The 21,186-nt window shown below is 37.5% G+C and overlaps 1 protein-coding gene across 1 annotated transcript in view; it reads left to right on the top strand.

Annotated features, from left to right (window-relative positions):
- The window catches only part of anxa5a (annexin A5a), a 24,622-nt gene extending 7,713 nt beyond the window's left edge, over positions 1-16,909 (top strand). The window contains exons 5-13 of the mRNA XM_032527381.1: positions 2,755-2,868; positions 4,600-4,690; positions 5,786-5,865; positions 6,237-6,287; positions 9,490-9,583; positions 12,445-12,540; positions 12,752-12,810; positions 13,936-14,058; positions 15,345-16,909. Of these exons, the coding sequence (XP_032383272.1) occupies positions 2,755-2,868; positions 4,600-4,690; positions 5,786-5,865; positions 6,237-6,287; positions 9,490-9,583; positions 12,445-12,540; positions 12,752-12,810; positions 13,936-14,058; positions 15,345-15,404 (768 nt within the window). The 3' untranslated portion in view covers positions 15,405-16,909. The remainder of the gene's footprint in view (positions 1-2,754; positions 2,869-4,599; positions 4,691-5,785; positions 5,866-6,236; positions 6,288-9,489; positions 9,584-12,444; positions 12,541-12,751; positions 12,811-13,935; positions 14,059-15,344) is intronic.
- Positions 16,910-21,186: the final 4,277 nt, after the last annotated feature.

Consider the following 21,186-nt stretch of genomic DNA (forward strand, 5'->3'; position numbering starts at 1 on the left):
ATAAAAGCATCCAAAGAGCACCATGTCATGGGACCTTTAAAGATGTCATCCAGTGGGGGCAGGGGAAGTCCAATGTTTTTTTCAGCAGATCTTATGATTTGATTGAGGGATTTTCTGTCCCTCCCTGTGCAGTAGGCATACCACACAGTCAAACAGTATGTTATGACACTCTCAATGGAACAGTGGTAAAAGATCTTAAGCAGCTCAACAGACAGGTTGCTCCTCTTGAGTGTTTGTAGAAAGTAGAGCCGCTGTTGCTGGTGACAAGCAGCAGTCACACTGATGGTCATGTGACTGACGGCTCATGTCAAAGTGTGACTTTGTCATCCTCACTAATCCAACATCACCTGGATGATCCTTAAAGACACTCAGGTTTATCTCTCTTCCTACCATCCTTTTATCATTTTCTTTCCCTAAAGACTGAGGCTTGTTTGTCTTTCAATCCTTTCCAACTTCCCCCTGTCAGTCACAGAGGCAATTCTCCTGGGCTATTTTGCTTCCATAACATGTCTTCTTTCAGACTAGAGGAAAGAAAAAAAAGAAAAAATACATATTTAAAGGTGTGTTTTTTTCTTTTTCTATTTGCATCTGTAGAGTTCTCCCAAATTCACCAAAAGTGAATGCATATTTAAATTTCAGATAACTCTAATATAATAATAGCAAATTTATATGTAAATAATCATCTGGGGAAGTTTGTGATGATGTCTATTGGTTAAATATGACCCTATTTATCTGCAGTGTCACATAAACACATAAAAGGCCATTTTCCTGAAATGTCATACTCTAAGACACTAACAATCACCAAACCTTCCAGTTTCATTCCTATCTATATTCTGAAGGTTTTTACTGAGGGGTTCATAAATCATTCATAGCCTGATTTTTATTCCTGACTGTTTCCCCCAGACAGTATTTTTTGATTCATGAGTGATAAAAAGTGTTATCCAATATTCCCTCTGTAAAAACCTTTATCTCTAAAGTGTCAACTAAATGAAAAAAATAAATTTGAATTGTCCAATTTTCAGATCTAAATTCAGATTTCAGATTAGAAATGTATGGAAAATGGGTGTCATGCTGCGTGTCATCCCCCATCTTTCTCCTACTTTTCCTGTCTATCAACTGTCACTTTCAAATAAAGGGAAAAGCCCCCAAAAACAATCTTAAAGAAAGATATACAAATGCTTAATTTGCACATTTAAAAAATGATTTCAGAAAATCTGTTATACTAAAAAAAAAACATTGTCTTAATGTGAGTACTCAACTGGGGAAGTTGCATGGTGATGTTAGCTGTGGTGTTTACCCGTTAAAAGGACTTTTGCTTGTAGTACCTTCCACATTGTTGTATTGCTGCTTTTATTTAAGTAAAGGATCTGAAATTTTCCATCATTGGCTACATGACTTTTAATCCTTACACTAAGGATTAAAAGTCATGAAGCCACCTGAAACGTCACGTTCTTTTGTTGACATTTTGTATATTGACATTTACCAGTCATACAGGCAAAGAATCATAAGGAGGCAAGAAGGAACATTTCCTACAGTATATGGACCAGAGTGTAGTTAGTTATATAAGACCATTTTACAATCTCCTGCTCTCATTTTTATACTACACTGTCAAGTGATTTTGTGACCACCTGTGGATTGAAAGCAGATAGTTAATTTGCTTTCTGTGGATGTTATTAAAAAGCAAAAGTAAGTGCTGCCTGAAGTATAAATAGATGAGGCAGTTTGAGAGAAAAAAGGTACATCAGAAAATCACAAAGTAGTTCCTGGCGTGTCTCTTAATTTTAGTGTTTTGTCAAACTGAGACGACAAATGTGAACAATTTTGCTGTTATCACTATTTCAGTGTGTTTCTATTATGTGTTTTGAAATGTAGCGATTGCAAGGGACACTGCCTTAAACTACTCCTTTGCAATAACATCTGAAAAGAGAACTGGTGCCAAAAAGTCATATCTCTTACAGAGTGCATGCTCTTATTTTTCTTCTGCCAATTTCAGTTTTCTATAACTTAAAGTGTGTCATTTGTGCTCAGTAATGCACCTTTGGACAAACCTTTCATACAAATTTGATTTCAAATGGAAACCGATTGTTAGGAGAAAAGAAATATGACTTACGTAATGAAGAAATAAATAGACTTTCTGTTAGAGGTCTCACACATTGAGCTGTTAAAGAGATGAGTGTTTGACTCTATATTGAACTGGCCAAGCAAAGTAGATTATAGGATCACTTGGTGTATAGACAAACACATACACATACGCACACACACACACACACACACACAAACACACATGCTATTACTCACTCTTTTCAGCATTTTTATTCCAGCATTTTTATTCCAGCAATGTGATTCATTGCATTAAGGAATCAATAAAGCCATCCCTGAGTTATATGTGCTGTTTGATTAGCTGGTAGTTTGAGGAAATATAGCTTTTCTTTTCATTTCTTATGATTTATCTCATTCCTCTGAAAATGACATCAATACAATGAAAGGTCAATTATGCCCTTATTTCTTTGACATGAAGATCCTGAATGCTCAATATTTCTGGGAACCCTAAAGTGTCCATTTTACCTTTTGCTGTAATGATATTGTTATGGTTGGTGAATTTAAAGACTATTCCTTCAAATGGAGTTAAATTTACCAGACAGCTCATTTGATCTGTTTCTTTAACAGCATTTAAGTGATGCAAAGTTAAGTTCAATATGAACACAATTGTTGCTTTTGTTTCTTTTATCATCAATCGTCATCTCCGGACAACAGGACTTGGTGAGCGGTCTGAAATCGGAGCTCAATGGGGTGTTAGAGAATCTGATCGTGGCCTTGATGACCCCGCCTACCTTATATGATGCTTCCCAACTGCACAAGGCTCTCAAGGTAATTGGGCACATTTTCCTAAGTTGCTCTAGATTGCAGATGTTGTATGCAAATGAGTTGAAACCCTCAGACAATTCACAATAAATTCAGTCGTATTCATGCACAGATGTTCCAACATCTGATGCTGAAACATTCAACTGAGCAGTAGACCTTTTTTTCTTCTTCATGGCACTCATTTCAACTTGTCAGAGCAGGAAAGCAATGATTTCTTCCAAGTGGAAGTCAATGATGACTTCCTTCTATTTAAGCCTTGCCAATAAACCAGCATGCACAATACCAGAGCTCCAGAACTGGCCTACATGAATGCAACTTTTTAATTCAGCTGTGATCAACAAGTTCAAATGTCTGCCGTGAGAAGGTCCTATTTCATGTTGACATTTAAAAGACTTCTCAATGGTTTATATTATTCGGTATATTAATATTAATTATTATTATATTAATATAAAACTACAGTATGTTACATAGCATTTAAAAGAGAAAACATCATAGATGTCAATTTGTGCAGTATTTAAATACAATCTAGAGGTACTTGTGCTTTACTTTAGCATTTCTAATCTAGCTACTTTATACATCCACTCCTCTACATTTCAGAGAGAAATGTTGTACTTTTTCTTATTTATACTACGTTTTTTTAAATTTTAACCAATGCTACTGTTAAATTAATTTACAAAGTATTTAAAATTGGGGGGGTGGGGGGTTAAGTCAGTGTCAGTGGGGGTATGGTGCCTTATTGATAAGGCTGACGACACAGGGTAAGAAACTGTTTTCATGGCGGGATGTTTTGGTCTGCAGCCTCCTGTCAGAGGGGAGAGGTGCAGGGAGGAGAGGCGGGAGAGGGGTGGGAGGGATGAGAGGCGGGAGAGGGATGGGAGGGATGAGAGGGACAATCTTCCCAAACCAACCAAACCAAAAACATAACCTCCTTGGCATAGGTGATAATATGTCACACATACTGTATGTATTGATGCTGTAGGCTAGATCTATTAGCCAATTTATTTTATAGATAGATAAATGATTAATATTTTGGATACCTTATAATCTTGACTTATCACATACCTGCTTTTTTTGTGTCACACTGAAGGCTCATGAAGTTTGAAGGAAGGAAAATAGGTTTTAGAAAACTTCTGGATCCTCTTATTAGTTGAAAATGGATTTTATTTTTCGTTCTCATTATTCTTTAATCACATTTACATTTGTATTACCAGCTCGGCCAAAATGTTCAATCACAGTAAAGGAAAAACGTCTAGGACTTGGCCTTGACATTTCTATATCACGACTGCTCCTTTTCCTTTTGGCATGTCAGACCGTTTTTGCTGGAAGGTTAATTACAGCAAAGAGAGGATAACTTGTTTTAAAGTAGGACTGAACCTCAAAGCTACTTCTTTCTTCAACTGAGCTTAATCACTCTCTAATAGCATACTTTAGTTTGTTGTGCTGACAAATTGTACTTATATTCTTCAACCATTTGAAAAAATGTTTTGTCTGTTTTAGTCACTAATATTGCTCTTTACCAAACATAAGATAGATAGATAGACAGATTTAGCTTTCAAGATACATTAGATACTTCATTACATGTCACAGCAGCAGTACTCAAACAAAACCGCACTTAACAAAGAATAGTGCAAAGAATCCAATGCCAAAACGAAAGTACTAATATAAGTTGGGATAAAATAAAAGAATTGCTAACACGTTGCCAAATCCACGTTGTCTCATATTGTGTTTGGTTCCCAGGGTGCGGGGACGGATGACAACGTGCTGATTGAGATCCTGGCCTCCAGGACTGGGGAAGAAATTGAAGATATCATCAAAGTGTACAAGAAAGGTGAGTTACTCAGCCGTGAAAGAAAGAGACAACAGCAGATACACGTTTACTGTGACTGTTGTGACTAGGCGTGGGCCGGTACCGGTTTCAAGGTATAGTTTTTAAAAAAGTCACAGTTTCAAAACCAGTAAAAATGTCTGTCACACCATTCCTAAAATATGAGTTGTTTTATTAGTCTTCAAGGACAGAAAATGCACTTAAGAAATCCCTCTCTCTGCCAGCATCCAGTTTGTTCAAAAATAAAATACATTGTGTTCAATAGAAAAAAGTTTTTTTTACCCAGAAATTTTAAGAAAAATACATTTTAAAGCTGTAATTGCTGATATTTTTACTAAAGGTTATCATACCGTCAGAATCTTATACCAGCCCATGCCTAGTTGTGACTGTTAGTTAGGCTCTTTGTGTTTTATTGTGAAAGGGTAAAATCTGACAAATCGCCCCTGCTGTTGGGTGTGATTGATCTCTGGGATTTCTATACATTCAAAAAACGTGGCAACACTAAAAGCAACTAGTAGTAAAGAGTCCAAAGAGTGGCAGAAGTAATAATTAAACATTATAAAGTATTAAGAAGGGGACTCACCTTTGATCAGTTAATATTTTTGGACAAATTTAAGACCAACTTTCATTCCAAGGGAAAATGATATGTATTGTTTTAGAGGATACAAAAACTAGCTTACTTGTGTATAAGCTTCACACAATAAGTTAAAGTGGTTTTTTTTCCTATTTCATATTCATTTCTAGTATTTTTCTAGTATTGTCTACAGTGAGTAGAAGATGCAGGGGACTTCATTCCCTTGTGCACATGGTTACCCACTGTAACATGGACGAGAACTGTCTCACTCAAATGTGTGGCTGCAAGAATCTCCAGCATCAAATTGCAACAAACCACAATGGAAAATAGTATGTGACAGCTAAGCTACCAGGAGCCAAAGGCACCAGGTGCCAAAGTTTATTTGATCTGGACAAAAGAGAAGGCCACACTATCCATAAGCCGACTAATCAAATCTCTGCTGTCGGAGATCCTCCTGCAGAACGGCGGATGGCCCACTAGGTCGATTGCAACCTTTACTGCCTCTCTTCTCCTCTTTCCTCCAGAGTTCAACGCAAAGCTGGAGAAAGATATCTGCAGTGACACCGAAGGACACTATCAGAAACTACTGGTGATCCTCCTGCAGGTACAGAGAGGGGCTGCAGGAAAGACTTGTGTTTCCTTTTCCTGATAATGAGAGCCTCTGGTGATGCCATTACACAGTCATGGGAGGTTCAGGTGTGGGTTAAGAGAGGGGAGACGGGGACGGCACAATGACACAGTTGGTTTCTCGAATGTGTTTTGGTTTACAGACAGAAATGGGATCTGCTTGGTTTGGGGACATTTAGCGGATAATGTTATCTTCAGGGATTACTACTTAGGTTGGGGGAGAGTATGAGCTCACTGTCTTTCCATCCACGCTGACCTGATTTTTTCTTTCTGTTTGTCCATCTGTGTGTGTCTGTCTTTCCACCTGTCCGTTGCTCTGATTGGTTGGTCATTTGTCCGGCTGTAAAGGGGAGCAGGGAGGAGGGAGTAGACGAGGAGAAGATTGAGAAAGACGCTAAGGTAAGAAACAAGAACATGAAAAAGAACATGTCTGGTGTTGATGTCAGAGAATTTTTATTAATTTCAATAAATAACCCACAACTGTAACCCAGTACTGTACTGAAGTAAAACCTTTGACTACTATACTACTTTATACTTCATAAACTGGTCCACAACACTTCAGAGGCAAATTTTGCCACTAAATTAACTTGATAACTTCAGTTGTTTTACAGATTCAGATTAACAAAACAAATTATACAGTAATCGACGAATAAAATATTGCGTGTTATTAAAGGTGAAAATAAAGTGGGAAATTTACAAGCTAGCAGTGTGTCAATCTTTACCAGGTGAAACATTGACTATATTAAAGCATCAATAACTGAAAATCCAATAATATAAGGGGCATTATCCTGAAATGGGCCATTTTGTAATGACAACTTTTGATGCTGATATTTTTGTACTTAAAGACTAGAGATTTTGTACTTTCAGTAAGAGTTCTTATGCCTTTTACTTAAAACAAAAAACAGTGATTCCACATAGTGGAATCACTATTTTTACATAAGTAAAATAACTGAGTGTTTCTTCCACCACTGCTGGAGTCTTTGCTAGTTGCCTGGCAACTGCTCCCAGCCAAGAAATAATCTGGCACATAACCCTACTGAGCTGTCTGATCACCACCAAGAGCCAGAGTCTTCCTGAGGTTTCTGCCTGTTAAAAAGAAGTTTTTCCTCGCCACTGTTGCACCAAACGCTTGCTCTTGGGGGGAATTGTTGGGTCTCTTTAAATTATGGGGTCTAAACCTACTCCATCTCTACATGTTCTATATATGTCCTAGGATAACTACTGTTATGATTTGACACTTTAAATAAAATGTAATTGAAACTGCATTGAACTGGTTTCTCAATGCCGTGGTTTCATTCACTAATGCCTTCGAAAGGAATGTAGTAATAGTTCAGTGAATAAAATGCAACATTCTTTAAAAACTCAAGGTTTTAGAGATTTTATTTGTCACAGATACATAAAACACATGATATGATGTTGCGTCAAACTCCCAAGCAGCACACAATTCAAGTACAAGAAATTTTAAAGGCTAAATAAATAAAATACCAAATAAAAATATCCCAAAATAAGCAAGATTAACAAATTATAGAAAATATTTAGCTAACCATGTACAAAAATAGTAAAAAAAAAGTTGAAAGTGAAGTTAACCGTGCAAATAAAGTGGCAACTGTAAGCCTATATGAATGGCAGTAGTACAGTAAAGTACGTGTGAATGTCCTTGGGTATTTTGTCCTTTAAGAGTTTATTGTTTAGAGTTAAAGGCTCTGATAGCCTGTGGGAACACTTCCTCAACCTCTCTGTGTTTGTGGCGGAGCAGGCACTTATCTGGCTGTAGCCATAGAAACAGTTCATTGCTGGGGGGTGGAGTCCTTTATCATCCCCCTAGCTCTGCTCATGCACCGTCTGTTGTACAGGCTCTGCAGGGAGGGGAGCGCGGGCGTCCTGCCCTGAGAGGAGCTGTTGAAAGCTTCCCGTCAGGATGCTCTGCACGTTAACAAATGTCAACATGGTAAGGCTGTGAGGCTGCTCCCCAAAGTGCAGCTAAAGGCCAATAAAGCTCAGACAAATAGTCAATAGGATAAATGAATCAAAGCATATCAACCTTCGGGAATGGAACATCTTGTTAGATTAATATTGAGTTGTGAAATGGGATTCAATAATGGTAAAAATTAAACAATCCTACACATATCTGCATGTAGAGCAAATTATCAAGACGCCAGTCCTGCTTCACTGTTGACAAAACTTCTGTTAGTTATTATTATTATAAGTGATAAACTGCTTCCCTCTTCTTGTTTCTGTACTCCTTCACCGGTCAATATATTCCTGTGCATCACAATGAATAGGGAGGGAGATGGGTGGGTAAGTTAGACAAATGGAAGATACATGTTTAGTATCTGGTTATAGGGTGGTGGAGGGGAAATGGGTGGGAATGTATGTGTTTTTGTTCTGTTTTAAAAAGCAAGAAAAATATCAAGCCTGTTACTCTTTGTTATTCCCAATACAGCCTGTAATAATTTATGAGGTTTGAGCAATAAACATATTTTAAAAAAAGAAGTGATAAACTGCCTTGTCATCAGCAGAAGTGGAAGAAGTACTCAGATCCTAGAGAAGTAGAAATGGTCTAAAATACTCGTTGAAAGTAAATGTCGCAAATTCAGAAGGTTACTTAAGTAAAAGCACAGAAGTATTATCAGAAAAATGTACTTAGAGGATCAACAGTAAAAGTACTCATTCTGCAAACTGGCTCTTTTTACAGTGTTGTGTTATACTAGATTTTTTATTAATCTGTTTTTTATCAGCAACTTATACATGTAGGAGAAGTTTTATGTTCAGCAATGTGGAGCCAATTTTAGATACTTTGTACTGTATATTACTGGGTAGATAAGTAGTATAGAACTGCATCATAACACATGAGCATGTTTTTATGTTAAAAGTAACTAATAAAGTTTCAAATAAATAAAAAGTACAATATTTTTCTCTGAAATGTAGCGAACTGAAAGTTTAAAGCAGCAGAAAAAATTGGAAATACTTAAGTGAAGTACAAGTAAGTCAAACTTGTACTTGAGTACAGCACTTGAGTAAATATAATTAGTTACATTCCACCACTAGCCATTAACTAAGAAAAATACACCATATATAAATGATTTAAAACTAATTACACATCAATGAAGTAAAATAAGAAGTGCTGCACTCAGATGGATAAATAGAAAAAATGACTGTCCAGCTTACATTTAATGGAAGTCCATGGTATTGGTTGGCAGTCTCAAAAAGCACCCAAGGCACTCTGGTTGTACATTAAAAATCCTTAAATAGTACATGGATAACCACCACGTTTCAACTTAAAGGGACTTTACCAGGGTATACCACGGTTAAAAGTAGATGAAAGTTTTATGCTCTGATGAAGTTTGCTATGCACGTATTCATTATTATCAGAGGGCCTCTGTGCTTTTTAAGACTGCCAACCAATACAGATTTTCTGTCACATAGCAGGGATAAATTGAGAGAAACAAAACATTTCTGTGTTGCTTTGGCGCAGTGCAAGGTCCTCCATCAGTGCTGTCATTTCTGCTCTGCATTTCTTCAAATAAGTCATGTCAACACAAGGTTGTCTGTGTGGGTATGTGAGAGTCTTAGTGTACAAGTGTGTGTCTTGCCATTACAGGACTTGTTTGCTGCTGGTGAGGGCAAGTTTGGCACAGATGAGGAAACATTTGTCACAATTCTTGGCAACAGAAGCGTAGAACATCTCAGAGAAGGTGAGTTTGTCTGTGCCAGAATATTTGAATGTTGTGATGTGCAATTGTAATTTGTCAGTCATCTGCAAAAAAAAAAGAGCAAGATCAGAAGTTGCAAACAACAGACAGTTACTGTTCAAATAAAAGTTAGAATGAGCAGTACAAGTAACACCAGTGAAAACATCTTAAGAAGAAGAGTACCTCTTGGAATTTCAAGTTCCTTTCTCTTTCAACACAAAAAATAAATAAAAGAAGTGCAGAAACACCTTGATAATGATAAAAAAAGTATAACAATTCAACAAGAAGAAGTGAGGCGCAGGGGAGGTCGGAACTTGTCCAAAGTGAAGAGCACAAACCTTTGACTTACAAGGTGAGTGCATGACAAAAACAGTAGACAGCCCCACAGTTTGGGGAGTTTATTAAGGTGTGATGAACAACAACCACAAGCTCGGCGGCAGTCCTAAGGGCAAAAATGTCTAGCTGCAACAGATAAAGGTCAGTGAGTAAAATGGAGAGACTTGATCAAGCTGGCTGGTGAGTCAGCCTGTCTGAACACACGACTCAATGAAAAGTGAAAGTGGATGGACTAGATCAGCAAGAGACAGGTCAGTTGAAGTCAGGGCTTCACGAAGCTAAAATAAAAGGGAACATAATTATCAGCAATGAGCGGCCATTAGAGGAACTTTATTTAAAAGTGCATCAACAAGTCCTCATACCTTAGAGAGAAGATAAAATAGCTTTCTTGCCAGTATCTTCCAAAATTACCTCTAACGCCTCTGATCTAGCACTGGTCACGTTTATGCAACTGGAAACATAAGTGCTTTAATTTTTTAGATTTTTTTGTGTTGCTTTTATTGCTTTTATTGATAGGACAGATTAAGACAGGAAAGTGGGAGAGAGATTGGGAATGACATGCAGCAAAGGGCTACAGGTCAGAAGTGAACCCGCGGCAACTGCAACAAGGACCGAGCCTCCGTACATGGGGCGCACACTCAACCAGGGGATCTAACCAGGCACCCAGGAAACATAATTATAATATTATAAACAGCGAATAAAAAATATAGATAATTCAATTCAATCCAACAACTTAATCAATCCTACAAGGGGCAATTAGTTAAGAGCAGCTACAGACAACACACATATACATATAGCACACGCCTTTATATAGGCCTACAGAGTAGATAAATAAAAAGTATATAGATTTTATCCGTTTAAAAGTTGACTTGCAGAAGGGATAAACGAATGAGGATGGCAATTAGTTTTAAAAGCAGGTAAAATATAATAACGTCTTGATGACAACAGACAGAATTACTCTGAAGAACATGATCTGAAGAAGACAAAAAGCTTGTTGCTTAAGATTAGTTGATTACAAAAAAAAATTAAATCTCTTTGTTTCACATCAATATTTTAGAGCAGGTTTTGACTATATTGTTCAGGCTGTTTCTGTCTTTCGCTGTGAGGCTGTGAAACCAGCAGATAAAAGAAAATGGCACAAGGCCTTTGATAAAAGATTGATTAAAAACAACAGAGAACGTGTGGCCTGACACAAAAGGAGCTCAGTTTCCTGAGTAAGTGAAGTTTCTGTGAAGCCCCTTTTTCACAACAACCTCAGTATTAACACTGAATTCAAGGTAGTCGTCAAATATGGTACTTAAATATGTACATAAGGTGACCATTTCAACCTTTTCATTGTGAATGATTAACTCCCTGGCTACAGGTTTAGCATGTCTAAAATTGATGAAAAGTTCTTTGGTTTTAGAGACAAAAGTGTTTGTCACACCAAGAAACAGAAACATGGGAGAGCCTTCCCATGATCAGATCATGATGATTAAATAGAATAAAGTACCCAACAATAAAAGGAGATAAAATAAAAACATTGGGCAGGAACATAAATGAAAGGCTTTCTTGATAGTAAAGTGATACTAGTTATTGACTGATGGTATGAGATGGGATGTTAACGTCTTTGGTGTCAATGTCACATGTTTTTTAACCAAATCCTCCAACCTGACCTCCTCCTTAAAATGATTTACTGCAATATAACCACGTCATGATACTTCAAAACACTAATTACTCTCCAGACCACAAGAAAACATGAACGTAGGTTGCTTAAACAACCATGGTTGTTCTTTCTCTAGTCATGTCTCTTGTGCATTTGGTCCAACAATTAGTCGTTCAGCCACTTGGCCATGACGTGTTTACCATCCCAAGGTGGTTTACTCTAATGTCCTGTCCTTAGATCTAAACTCTAAAGAGCTTGCTTAGAATTTAGCGGATTGGCATGCTTTAGGCATGAATAGGCTGCCGAAATGAGCCCCACATACACGTCACAATATGTGTGGCATCAGTATTCTTTTGACCAAGTTGTGGCTGTAATAAACAACAATATCCAAACAACTACAACTGTTGGTTTGCAAAATGTACCCATACACATATGAGTGTCTGATCAAGTTACGAATAATGTGATGGTTGTTCATATTGGTGATAATGTTGTACTTAATAAAGTGGATTCAGCACAATACTGCCCTACGAAGGCAAAAGACCTTAACTCGCTAGAATGTGGAACTGAGAAAAATGACTTGAGTTTTTTTATTTGAGCGTTAACTGGTGTTACAGTGTCCTGTCTTGGTTTCTCCTGGGCTCTTGGAAGTTACTGTTAAAACAACCCATTATTTTTTTTCGAAAAAACAATGAAATTGACTCAAGATTGTAATCCACATTATACAGAATGTCCCAAAAAACACACACAGTTAAGGCCTTTTGCAGAATAGGCCTACTGTAAATGCAAAATACAATGCACTGAAATGTTATCAAAACATTTTGAATGAATCCTGAATAGGGTTTGTTTTATCAAAGTGTTGCTGTGGTTGTTGTGTTCTCTGCAGTGTTTGACGCCTACAAGAAGCTATCTGGCTCTGATATAGAGGACAGCATTGAAGGAGAGACCACTGGGAATTTGGAGAAGTTACTGGTAGCTATTGGTAAGACATGTGATTTATCAGGATGATACTTTAGTGATCACAAACAGGCATCAAAGACTGGGGATTTCTTCTTACATGCACTTTAGAATGAAATACAGCAGAAGATAACACTGGGGAGTAGAAATCAATGCCAATAGATTATTAGATTAGCATGACACAAGTTTAATTTCCCACAGAACCTTGACTATGTGTTGTTTTTTTATCTCCACAGTGAAATGTGCCAGAAGTGTGCCAGGGTTTCTTGCTGAAGGCTTGTATAAATCTATGAGGGTAGGTGTTTCCCACAGTATCCAACTGAACTTCTTATCTCAGCATATGTTTTTCTCTCATGCTTAAAAGTATTTTTTGTTGGGTTTTTTTATACCAAAATGAGAGTACGGGTAAAAAACCAATACAATACACTTTCAAACTTCCGTTTTCTAGCAGAAAAATAAGATATTATGGAACGTGTTTCATTGCTGTCCCCTTGGATCCTTTTGCATGTTTTAGAAATCAGAGGCGGCATTTTACACAGCTAACCGTCTTGCATCAGTGCTGATGTGTTTAAGATTGGTGGTATGTGTTTTCCTACTGGATTTAATTGGTTTCAATTAATTTTGATAAATTATATGAAAATGAATTAGCAGACTCTTAAAATGTACTTGAGCTACTTAATCCATTGCTATGGGCATCAAGTCTGCATTCATTTGTGTGGTAATGAAGTTTAAAGGAATAGACCAACATTTCGGAAAACATTTTGTTTTCCCTTTTTTTTGCACAGAATTAGATGAGAAGATTGATATTATTCTCACGTTTGTGTACAGTGAATATAAAGCTGCCGCCAGTTAGCTTAGCTTAGCATAAAGCCTGGAATCAAGGGGAAAACGACTAGCCAGGCTCCATCCAAAACTAATAAAATCAAATTATCATCGGGGTGTAAAGATCTCATTTAACTCCTTTAAGCAAGGAAAGAAATTAGCATATTTCCTGTGATTGATTACTGTTCTCAAGCAAGTTTCAAGAGTACACCATTTGATTTTTATATCATATAGAAATAAAGCCAACCACACCTGGAAGGGTCAGAAATATACAACAAATCTAAATCCAGACAGCATGCATTTGAAAAAATATTGACAAAAATGTACAGCAGCTAAAACTTTCAAAACTCCCTTTAATACGTCTTTTAATAAGTATATTCTATTTTGTAAATTGTCATCTTTATCTCTGTAGGGAATTTAACTCTTCACCTGTCTTACCATAACACTCTACCATATTAAATATTGTTTGTGGATCTAAAAAAAAAACAGCACCTGAAAGATCCAAAAAGAAAGATGTTTTACAGTTTTGTCCGCTATAAAGCTGGATAAATATATGTAACTCCATAGATCAACTTGTGTTTTTTGTGTGTGTGTTTAGCGTGCTGGAACTGATGACAACACCCTGATGAGGATAATGGTGTCGAGGAGTGAGGTGGACATGTTGGACATCCGAGCCTGTTTCAAAAAGACTTATGGAGTGTCTCTTTACTCCACAATCCAGGTACTTAGTTATTGCAACCTTCTCAGTGTTTCTGACTGTGTACTTAATGTAATAAATACTCCAATCCTTCAGACAAAAACAAATGCATTGCTGTAAGACTCCCCTGGTGCTCATCTATCTCTCTGCATGCTCTTAGACGCCAGCTGGGTGTACTACGCCTGTGCTGCTTTTAGACCATTCACGTCGGTGCGGTGATCGAGTGAAGTGATTTACTTTAAATGCCTGGTTCAGTGTGATGAGGCTGAGATGAGACGATGCTTGTCTGTTTTTCACACAAAGCCAAAGTTAATTAATCTATTCTCCTGGGGCCATACGTTCCTGAAGTGAAGAGTTAATACAATCGTCCTGTAGAACTCCTAAATGGCTGACTAGATTAATAAGACATTATTAATTAACCTCTAAAATATATAAGTGAACCTATATATCTTTTTATAGTTCAAGTAGAGTTCATTTGTATTTGATTATTGCAAGTATTACTTCAAATTGCTCCCTTCATCAAAAGTATTTACATTTCATAGTAATATTTTTCCCAGTGACACCACTTCATATCACTTTCTTTTATGACTTTTCATGTTAATTGCCTATTGTCACAGCTAATATTTTGTCACTGGTGTAACACATAACTTCTATTAGGGCTGCACTTCATTTATAGATGGCGCTGGACTGGTATTCTGCATAAAGGTTTGCATTGGTTTACTGGCTCTTTGTAAAAGCCAGAGCCATAGTTATTGTTACTAGTTTCACATGTGCTTTTCTTGCTGTGGTGATGCCATGTTCATCTTCATATAGGAGCTACCTTAACAACAAATTACTGACTTGTCAGTGGCATTCACATTCACAAGAAAAGGAACACAAATTTATGATACATAAATTATTTTATAAACTATATTTTGAATGCTGCTACTTTTTTTCTCCATCCCACATGATGTGAACACAGCATAAAACTGTTTGCTTTAAAAAGGGCCAGACGCTTTCGTCAAAAGCTATAATGACAAGGCAAGCCATTTGGGGTTCAGTGTCTTGCTCAAGGACACTTTGACATGTGGGGAGGAGGAGCAAGGGATCCAACACCCCCGAGCAACAAATGCCCACATGCACAAAAAGTGACATTTGAATGTCATTGGGAAAAATACCAATGACGGATTTTGAAATAAACAATATGTAGAATGGAAAAGAAGCTAAGTGCCCCTATCGATCCAGAGTTGATTTAGCGAGAAAAGAGGATCCTTTGGAGTTTTAGTAGATAGATAGAATAAACATAATGTGTCTGTTGTTGTTTATTGCAGGAGGACACAGCTGGAGACTACCAGAAGGCTTTACTCTATCTTTGTGGAGGGAATGATTAATGCTGTTTTATAATGTGTTTAGCAGCACTGAATGATGAGCTGCCACGGTACTGCGAGACAAAGCTACACATGAGATGAACTTATTGATCTGGAGTTGTTGATTCTTTCTGACTTTAGCTTGATTGAATTAGTGTGATTTATCCACTTGTCATTTCTGACTCATGTCAACATCGTCTGCGTGAAGAGAGTGCATTGACTTAAACGTTTATTTAGTTTTTGTTTAGACACATTGTATTAGACACAAATTAAACACAAAACAGCTCAGTAATGAGTTCATGTGCAGTTTTGATTTTAATATAGACAAGAAAAGTAGCTATGTACGAAATAATTTTACTTAACACTTAAATTCTTTTGTGCTGTGAACCTATTTTTTGTCAGATTAACACATGTATGTTTTACACATGTATGTTAGCAGTTGTTTTCAGTGCTCTCACAGTATGTGTTAAAAGCAGCTTAGAAAATACAATCCCGCTGCTGAATTATTAAACCTTACATTTCAACAGCGCTCCTGCTCTCATCAATTACAAATGAACTGCTGATCCAGACTTGAATTGCAATGCAATAGCGAGTGATTAATAGGTAATGGGACACTATTAGACCTTTGTTGACTCATAAACAGATCTGCTGCCTCCATGTCTTTCGGCATGAACAGGCCTGATGTCTGACAAATTGGGTCTTTAGATTAATAGGTGGGAAATGACTTCACTTTTCTAGAGTTTTACCACAGGGTGGCAGCACAGTCTGAAACAAGCAGGCGTTGTTGTCTGCTGTTTTCATTCACAGTCATTTACAGTTTTTCTCAATTGCTTTGGCACAATCGTCGAATAACTGTTAAACTTTGTCAAACTATATGCTATTAATATGAACATGAGGTCAGCTGTTCACACAACTATAGTCAAAATGGCATTGACATTGTCACATCAGATGACATTGGATGACCCATGAGGTTGATACCTTTGCAGCATATTTTGTTTTTAGTGGCACCTATTGTACAGCAGTTCCAGCTAATTTTGCTGTTGTATATCTTTTTTTCTGTACAAGCTTTCTTCATGTATTTGCAGTTGGCTGTTGTGTATACATACAATGAGAAAGTATGTGTGCCATGGCTGAGATCAGTACAATATCACAGAGTGGGTAGCTATCACGCTTTCAGAGTATGCTGTCATTTGACATTATGTCTTTGCATTTTGACTGTCTTGGTCTAAGCAATGATAAAGGAACCTTTTGTTTTGATGACAATAATTTATCCGTTGATGGATTTATTTACTTTGGAAATAGGAGTTAACATTTTGATTGAGTAATCAACTTTTGCAAGTCACCACGTGGTGTGCGGATTGTACTTAGTTTTGACAATTGTAAGATTGTTTCAGTAAATGTGCCGAATCCATTGAGAAAAACTGTAAGACATGTAAATACCACTGAATTTGTAGCACTTTGAAAATCACATGTGGTCGCAGTACCCAGTTATAAAAAACTACATTAAAATTGGTTCAGTATAAAATGTTTAACTTTGTAAGCTGTTCATTACTTACCATCTAATGAGGTTTTAGATTTTAACCCCATGAACTATTTGGGTTAAATAATATGTATCTTCTTCTGTTTGTCTTCCTAACTTCTTTTTAATGTATGTCCTTGTAATTCAGCCCATTCAGATATATTTCATAGAATTTGGATTAAAAATTCTGGGTTTGAGAAGTGCTTATTCTCACAACAAGGATTTGCAGTAATATGAAACCATTTGTGTGCTGCTGGGGTTTAATATGCTACAATATTAAGCTTTTCTCTTTCATCGTTGTGAATCCAGTGGGATACACTGCATCAGTTTCTCGTGATTTTTATTCCAGACAGGGTGATCTTTGAAGAGTACGCTTATGAACTTGGTTTTTACACAGTTATCCTAACCATCACTTAGACACAGGCCTAAATGTCAGAATATAAACCTGAGTGAGTATTTATATAAATGTTTCTGTGGTTTAAAAAAACACATTTGTGTTCATCAAATGTCTGTCTGCCCGATGTTGTGTTACATATTCAAAAAAAATACCTGAAGGTTCAAGTTCAAAAATGTTTTCATGTATTGGCATGCTTTCCCTGAGAGGCTTATGCTTTCTTTGCAGACATGTATTCACTCGTTACCACAAAATGACTTGCAAATAGGTGTTCTCTTTACTCTGTAGTTAGTCATTCAGGCAAGGAGCTATCTGTCTGAAGTGTTTTACTGCTGCTATATTATTCGGTTATAATGTGCTCATAAGAATTAGGTTTTGTAAATATTATTCATTGTTTTCCAAATGTAAAGACTAAGTTCAACCAATCCAAACAAACAGAGCCTACTATGATATTTGTAACTAAAAATACATGACTGAGACTTTAAACATACAAATTGGTATGCACAGGCAGGAATGAGGACCCAAAAGCAGAGATCAGGGAAGCAGGCGGAAGCAGGTAAACAAGGTTTTATTAAACAAAGTCCAAGGAAAAACACAGAGAGCAAAAGGAACAGACAAGATCCAAGAACAACAAAAATCCAAAAGGTCCGAAATCAAAAAGTCCAGGGGGAAGGCAATACAAAAACAGGGTAAGTGCACAGGGGAAAGCTCACAGGGAAGAGTTGGAACCAGACAGGACCGCTGACATGAACACGTCAACAAGACAAAAGGATCTGACAAGAGACAAGGGAAGCGCAGACATTAAATACACAAAGTAATGAGGAAACGAGAGGCTGGTGACAAGAGGGCAGGGAAGCAGGTGGAAAACATCAGGTAATCACAAGAGCTGGAAGACACAGGAAGTAAAACTAAAGACAGGACGAGACAAAAACCCGACTTCAAAATAAAACAGGAAACAGAACATACAGACACTCAGTGGAACACAAGACAACACAAGACCGTGGAGAACACAAGACCAAACCCAAGACAGGACAACAGAAGCAAAAAGGGGGAAAAGAACCCAAAACAAAACCCTAAACCACAACAAGAAATAGTAAGTTGTGAGGACTGCTCTTAAAAAAATACAAATAAATGTTATCTTCCCTTTAACCTTTTTTAAATGGACTTTCAAAAAAAATCCTTACAACATTGTACCAAAAAATCTCTCATGAATGTGTGGAAGATTTTAAAGGTTTTAATTTATGTATGTAGCATTTACGCAACATTATAATGAAATGGCATTGGCTGCTATTGGCTGGTGGCTGTTAGTAGCAGTCCTTTAATGTAAATCAGATAAACCTTCTGAGACGAGGCATTCCAGTTGTAATGCTCCCTGATTGGACACATTCTAGTAATTTTTTATTAAGGAAGTTAATCAGGACCACGTCCAGTTCATGAAGTGTTTATTGAGACCTGCTGCAATCAAAACAAAAAATAACAACAAAATTATATGATTTTATTCCTGTGCTACTTTGTTTTTTAACAGGTGCAATAGCTGAGATCTAAACTATGCTTTTATACAAAAGTGTGGGTGGTTGATATTGTTGTTAATCCGTGAGAGGGACTCAGCCTTAATGTAACCAGCAACTGTGAGTTCTGACTGGACTATCATAAAATACTGTATGGCGCTCATTTCCACTGCAGGAAGTTGCTGTGAACTAGCCTCCAGTGTCCTAAAAAGATGAAGTAGTTTTATCTTCCCACAGATTCGGATGGTTATATAACTTCCTCTAAAGATTTCAGGTGAATCTCTGCTCTAATTTTGTTGGTCTTTTATCTTTGTTTTGAACATGTTACTCTGTCAGTTACAGGCCAGTTTGTGGTTTAATGTTGCTCCACACACTCATCTCTCTCATTTCACACTAACAATGTAATGGTGTTTCATTAACTCCCTTCAGCTATTTGTAATCAGGGCTCCACCGAGTTTAAAGCTCTTTATAAAGCAAATGCCCATTCACACACATACAAAGGCATTCATAGGAGTGTGCACGCACGGTTGCGTGCGCGTGCGTGCGCGCACGCACACACACACACACACACACACACACACACACACACACACACACACACACAGTTTATAATATCCTTATAGTCTCTATTGCCGGATGTGTTCTCTCGACTTTCAGTTTGATCTAGGCCCACATCTCTTAGCCAATCAGGAGCCACAGGTGGTCAGGCCGCCTGTAAGTCCACAACACCCACAGTCCACTCAGGAAGGAATCTCTGCATCAGCCCATAATAGGATATGACGAGAATGAATGTAGCATGAAGTGATTATACAACACAGTATCTGCTTTTATCCGAAGTGTGCTGTGGTTGCACATTGCATTGGTAGAAACGACAAGGTGAGGGAAAGTGCCACCTGCTGGCAGCAACAAAAAAACTGTGGTTTTAGTTGTACTGAGTAACTTTAAATTAATCTACACATACAAACTCATCGGTTGCTCCTGTTATTTATTTATTATTTTGAAATTTAAGACCAGTGGCTGATACAGTAGTTTTAAATGTTGTAAATGTAAGGTGTTGTAAATGTGCTTGGCTCGAGAGGCCTCTAGGAAACGCCCCCCGAGCCCTAACCTGAGATTTTCGAGCTCGTTGTAACGTCAACAGTGCGCATGCCCAAAGCTGATTGAGTGCCTGTTCCCTTCTTTAACCTATGTCTTTAACTGTCTATACCTGTTTCCCCGCTGCAATTTTATTGGCTTTTTGCCAAGTACACTTGTCGGTCCTACTAGCTAGCTAGCTAGCTTGACGTTAGTATTTTATTAAACAAAATTGGCTGCCATAAACAATGTGGTTTATTTCCTACAGCACACATTTATAACTCTGTTTGTTGAAGAAGAACTTCGGTTCCCTCCAGCCGCGGAATACTATTAAACCAAACCGCTGATCAAATTAGGCAGATTTAACTGGAGCGGTTCTCCAGGAAAACATGGCTACCTGCTAACGTTAGCTTGTCAGCGAATTTTGCTACCTGTGTGTTATTTGGAGGGGATAGTACCTAGTCAAGAACAGACTTTAAGGATCTCAAGAGGAGAACCAAACAGAGCAGCAGGAAAACGCGGTAAAATTGGACTTTATTTGTCAGAGCTACCATAGCTACAAACTGGAATCGAGCAGTATCACCTTGAAGAAAACAAACAGGTATGTGCCCAGTTGGATTAGCGTGACCACCTGTGTTAAACTGTTTGGGAATAAGACATTTATTGTGTTGATTGTCTTTTTCTGGATTTGTAGTAGTTTTCCACACATGCAGTGGACAGTTGGAAAACAATTAATTCATTGTATTTTCATTAGACACAGTTTCTATTTTGAGAAAGCAGAATGTGGCAGCACAGTACATATGGTGGTCATTCGTCTGCTTTCTAAAATTGGTGTGAGTTCAAGCAGAGGTAAATAGGTCTGGCAATAGTGGCGTAACGAGCCAAAACCCGGCCCTTAAACAGGATTATCAGGGCGGGCCCCCCTACTACAGCATGTGATGACGGTGCAATGTCCACGTGTAGGCTACCATGCATAGGATAGGATAGGATCATAGAGAGACAGCCTATGAGATGAGAGCACTGACAAAATCAGGAGTAGCCTACCTTACCAAAAAGGTTCAGAATGCTGTAAATGTTGGTATAATATGAAAATGGCTGGTGGACAAAAAATAATAATTTATCAAAGGAATCACATATGATTCTGTCAGTGTCAGTGGCATGTTGACCTTTACATTGTTAATTTCCTATTCCTATTCATACAGTTTTATTGCACTTGCAATAACAAGCGTAGTTGTCCTCAATTTAAGTCATCCTGTACGTCTCGTCTGCAGTTTTTCCTGCATCCACCGTGTGTGTGTGTGTGTGTGTGTG

Source organism: Etheostoma spectabile, chromosome 10 (assembly GCF_008692095.1).
Source record: "Etheostoma spectabile isolate EspeVRDwgs_2016 chromosome 10, UIUC_Espe_1.0, whole genome shotgun sequence".
Taxonomy (NCBI): domain Eukaryota; kingdom Metazoa; phylum Chordata; class Actinopteri; order Perciformes; family Percidae; genus Etheostoma; species Etheostoma spectabile.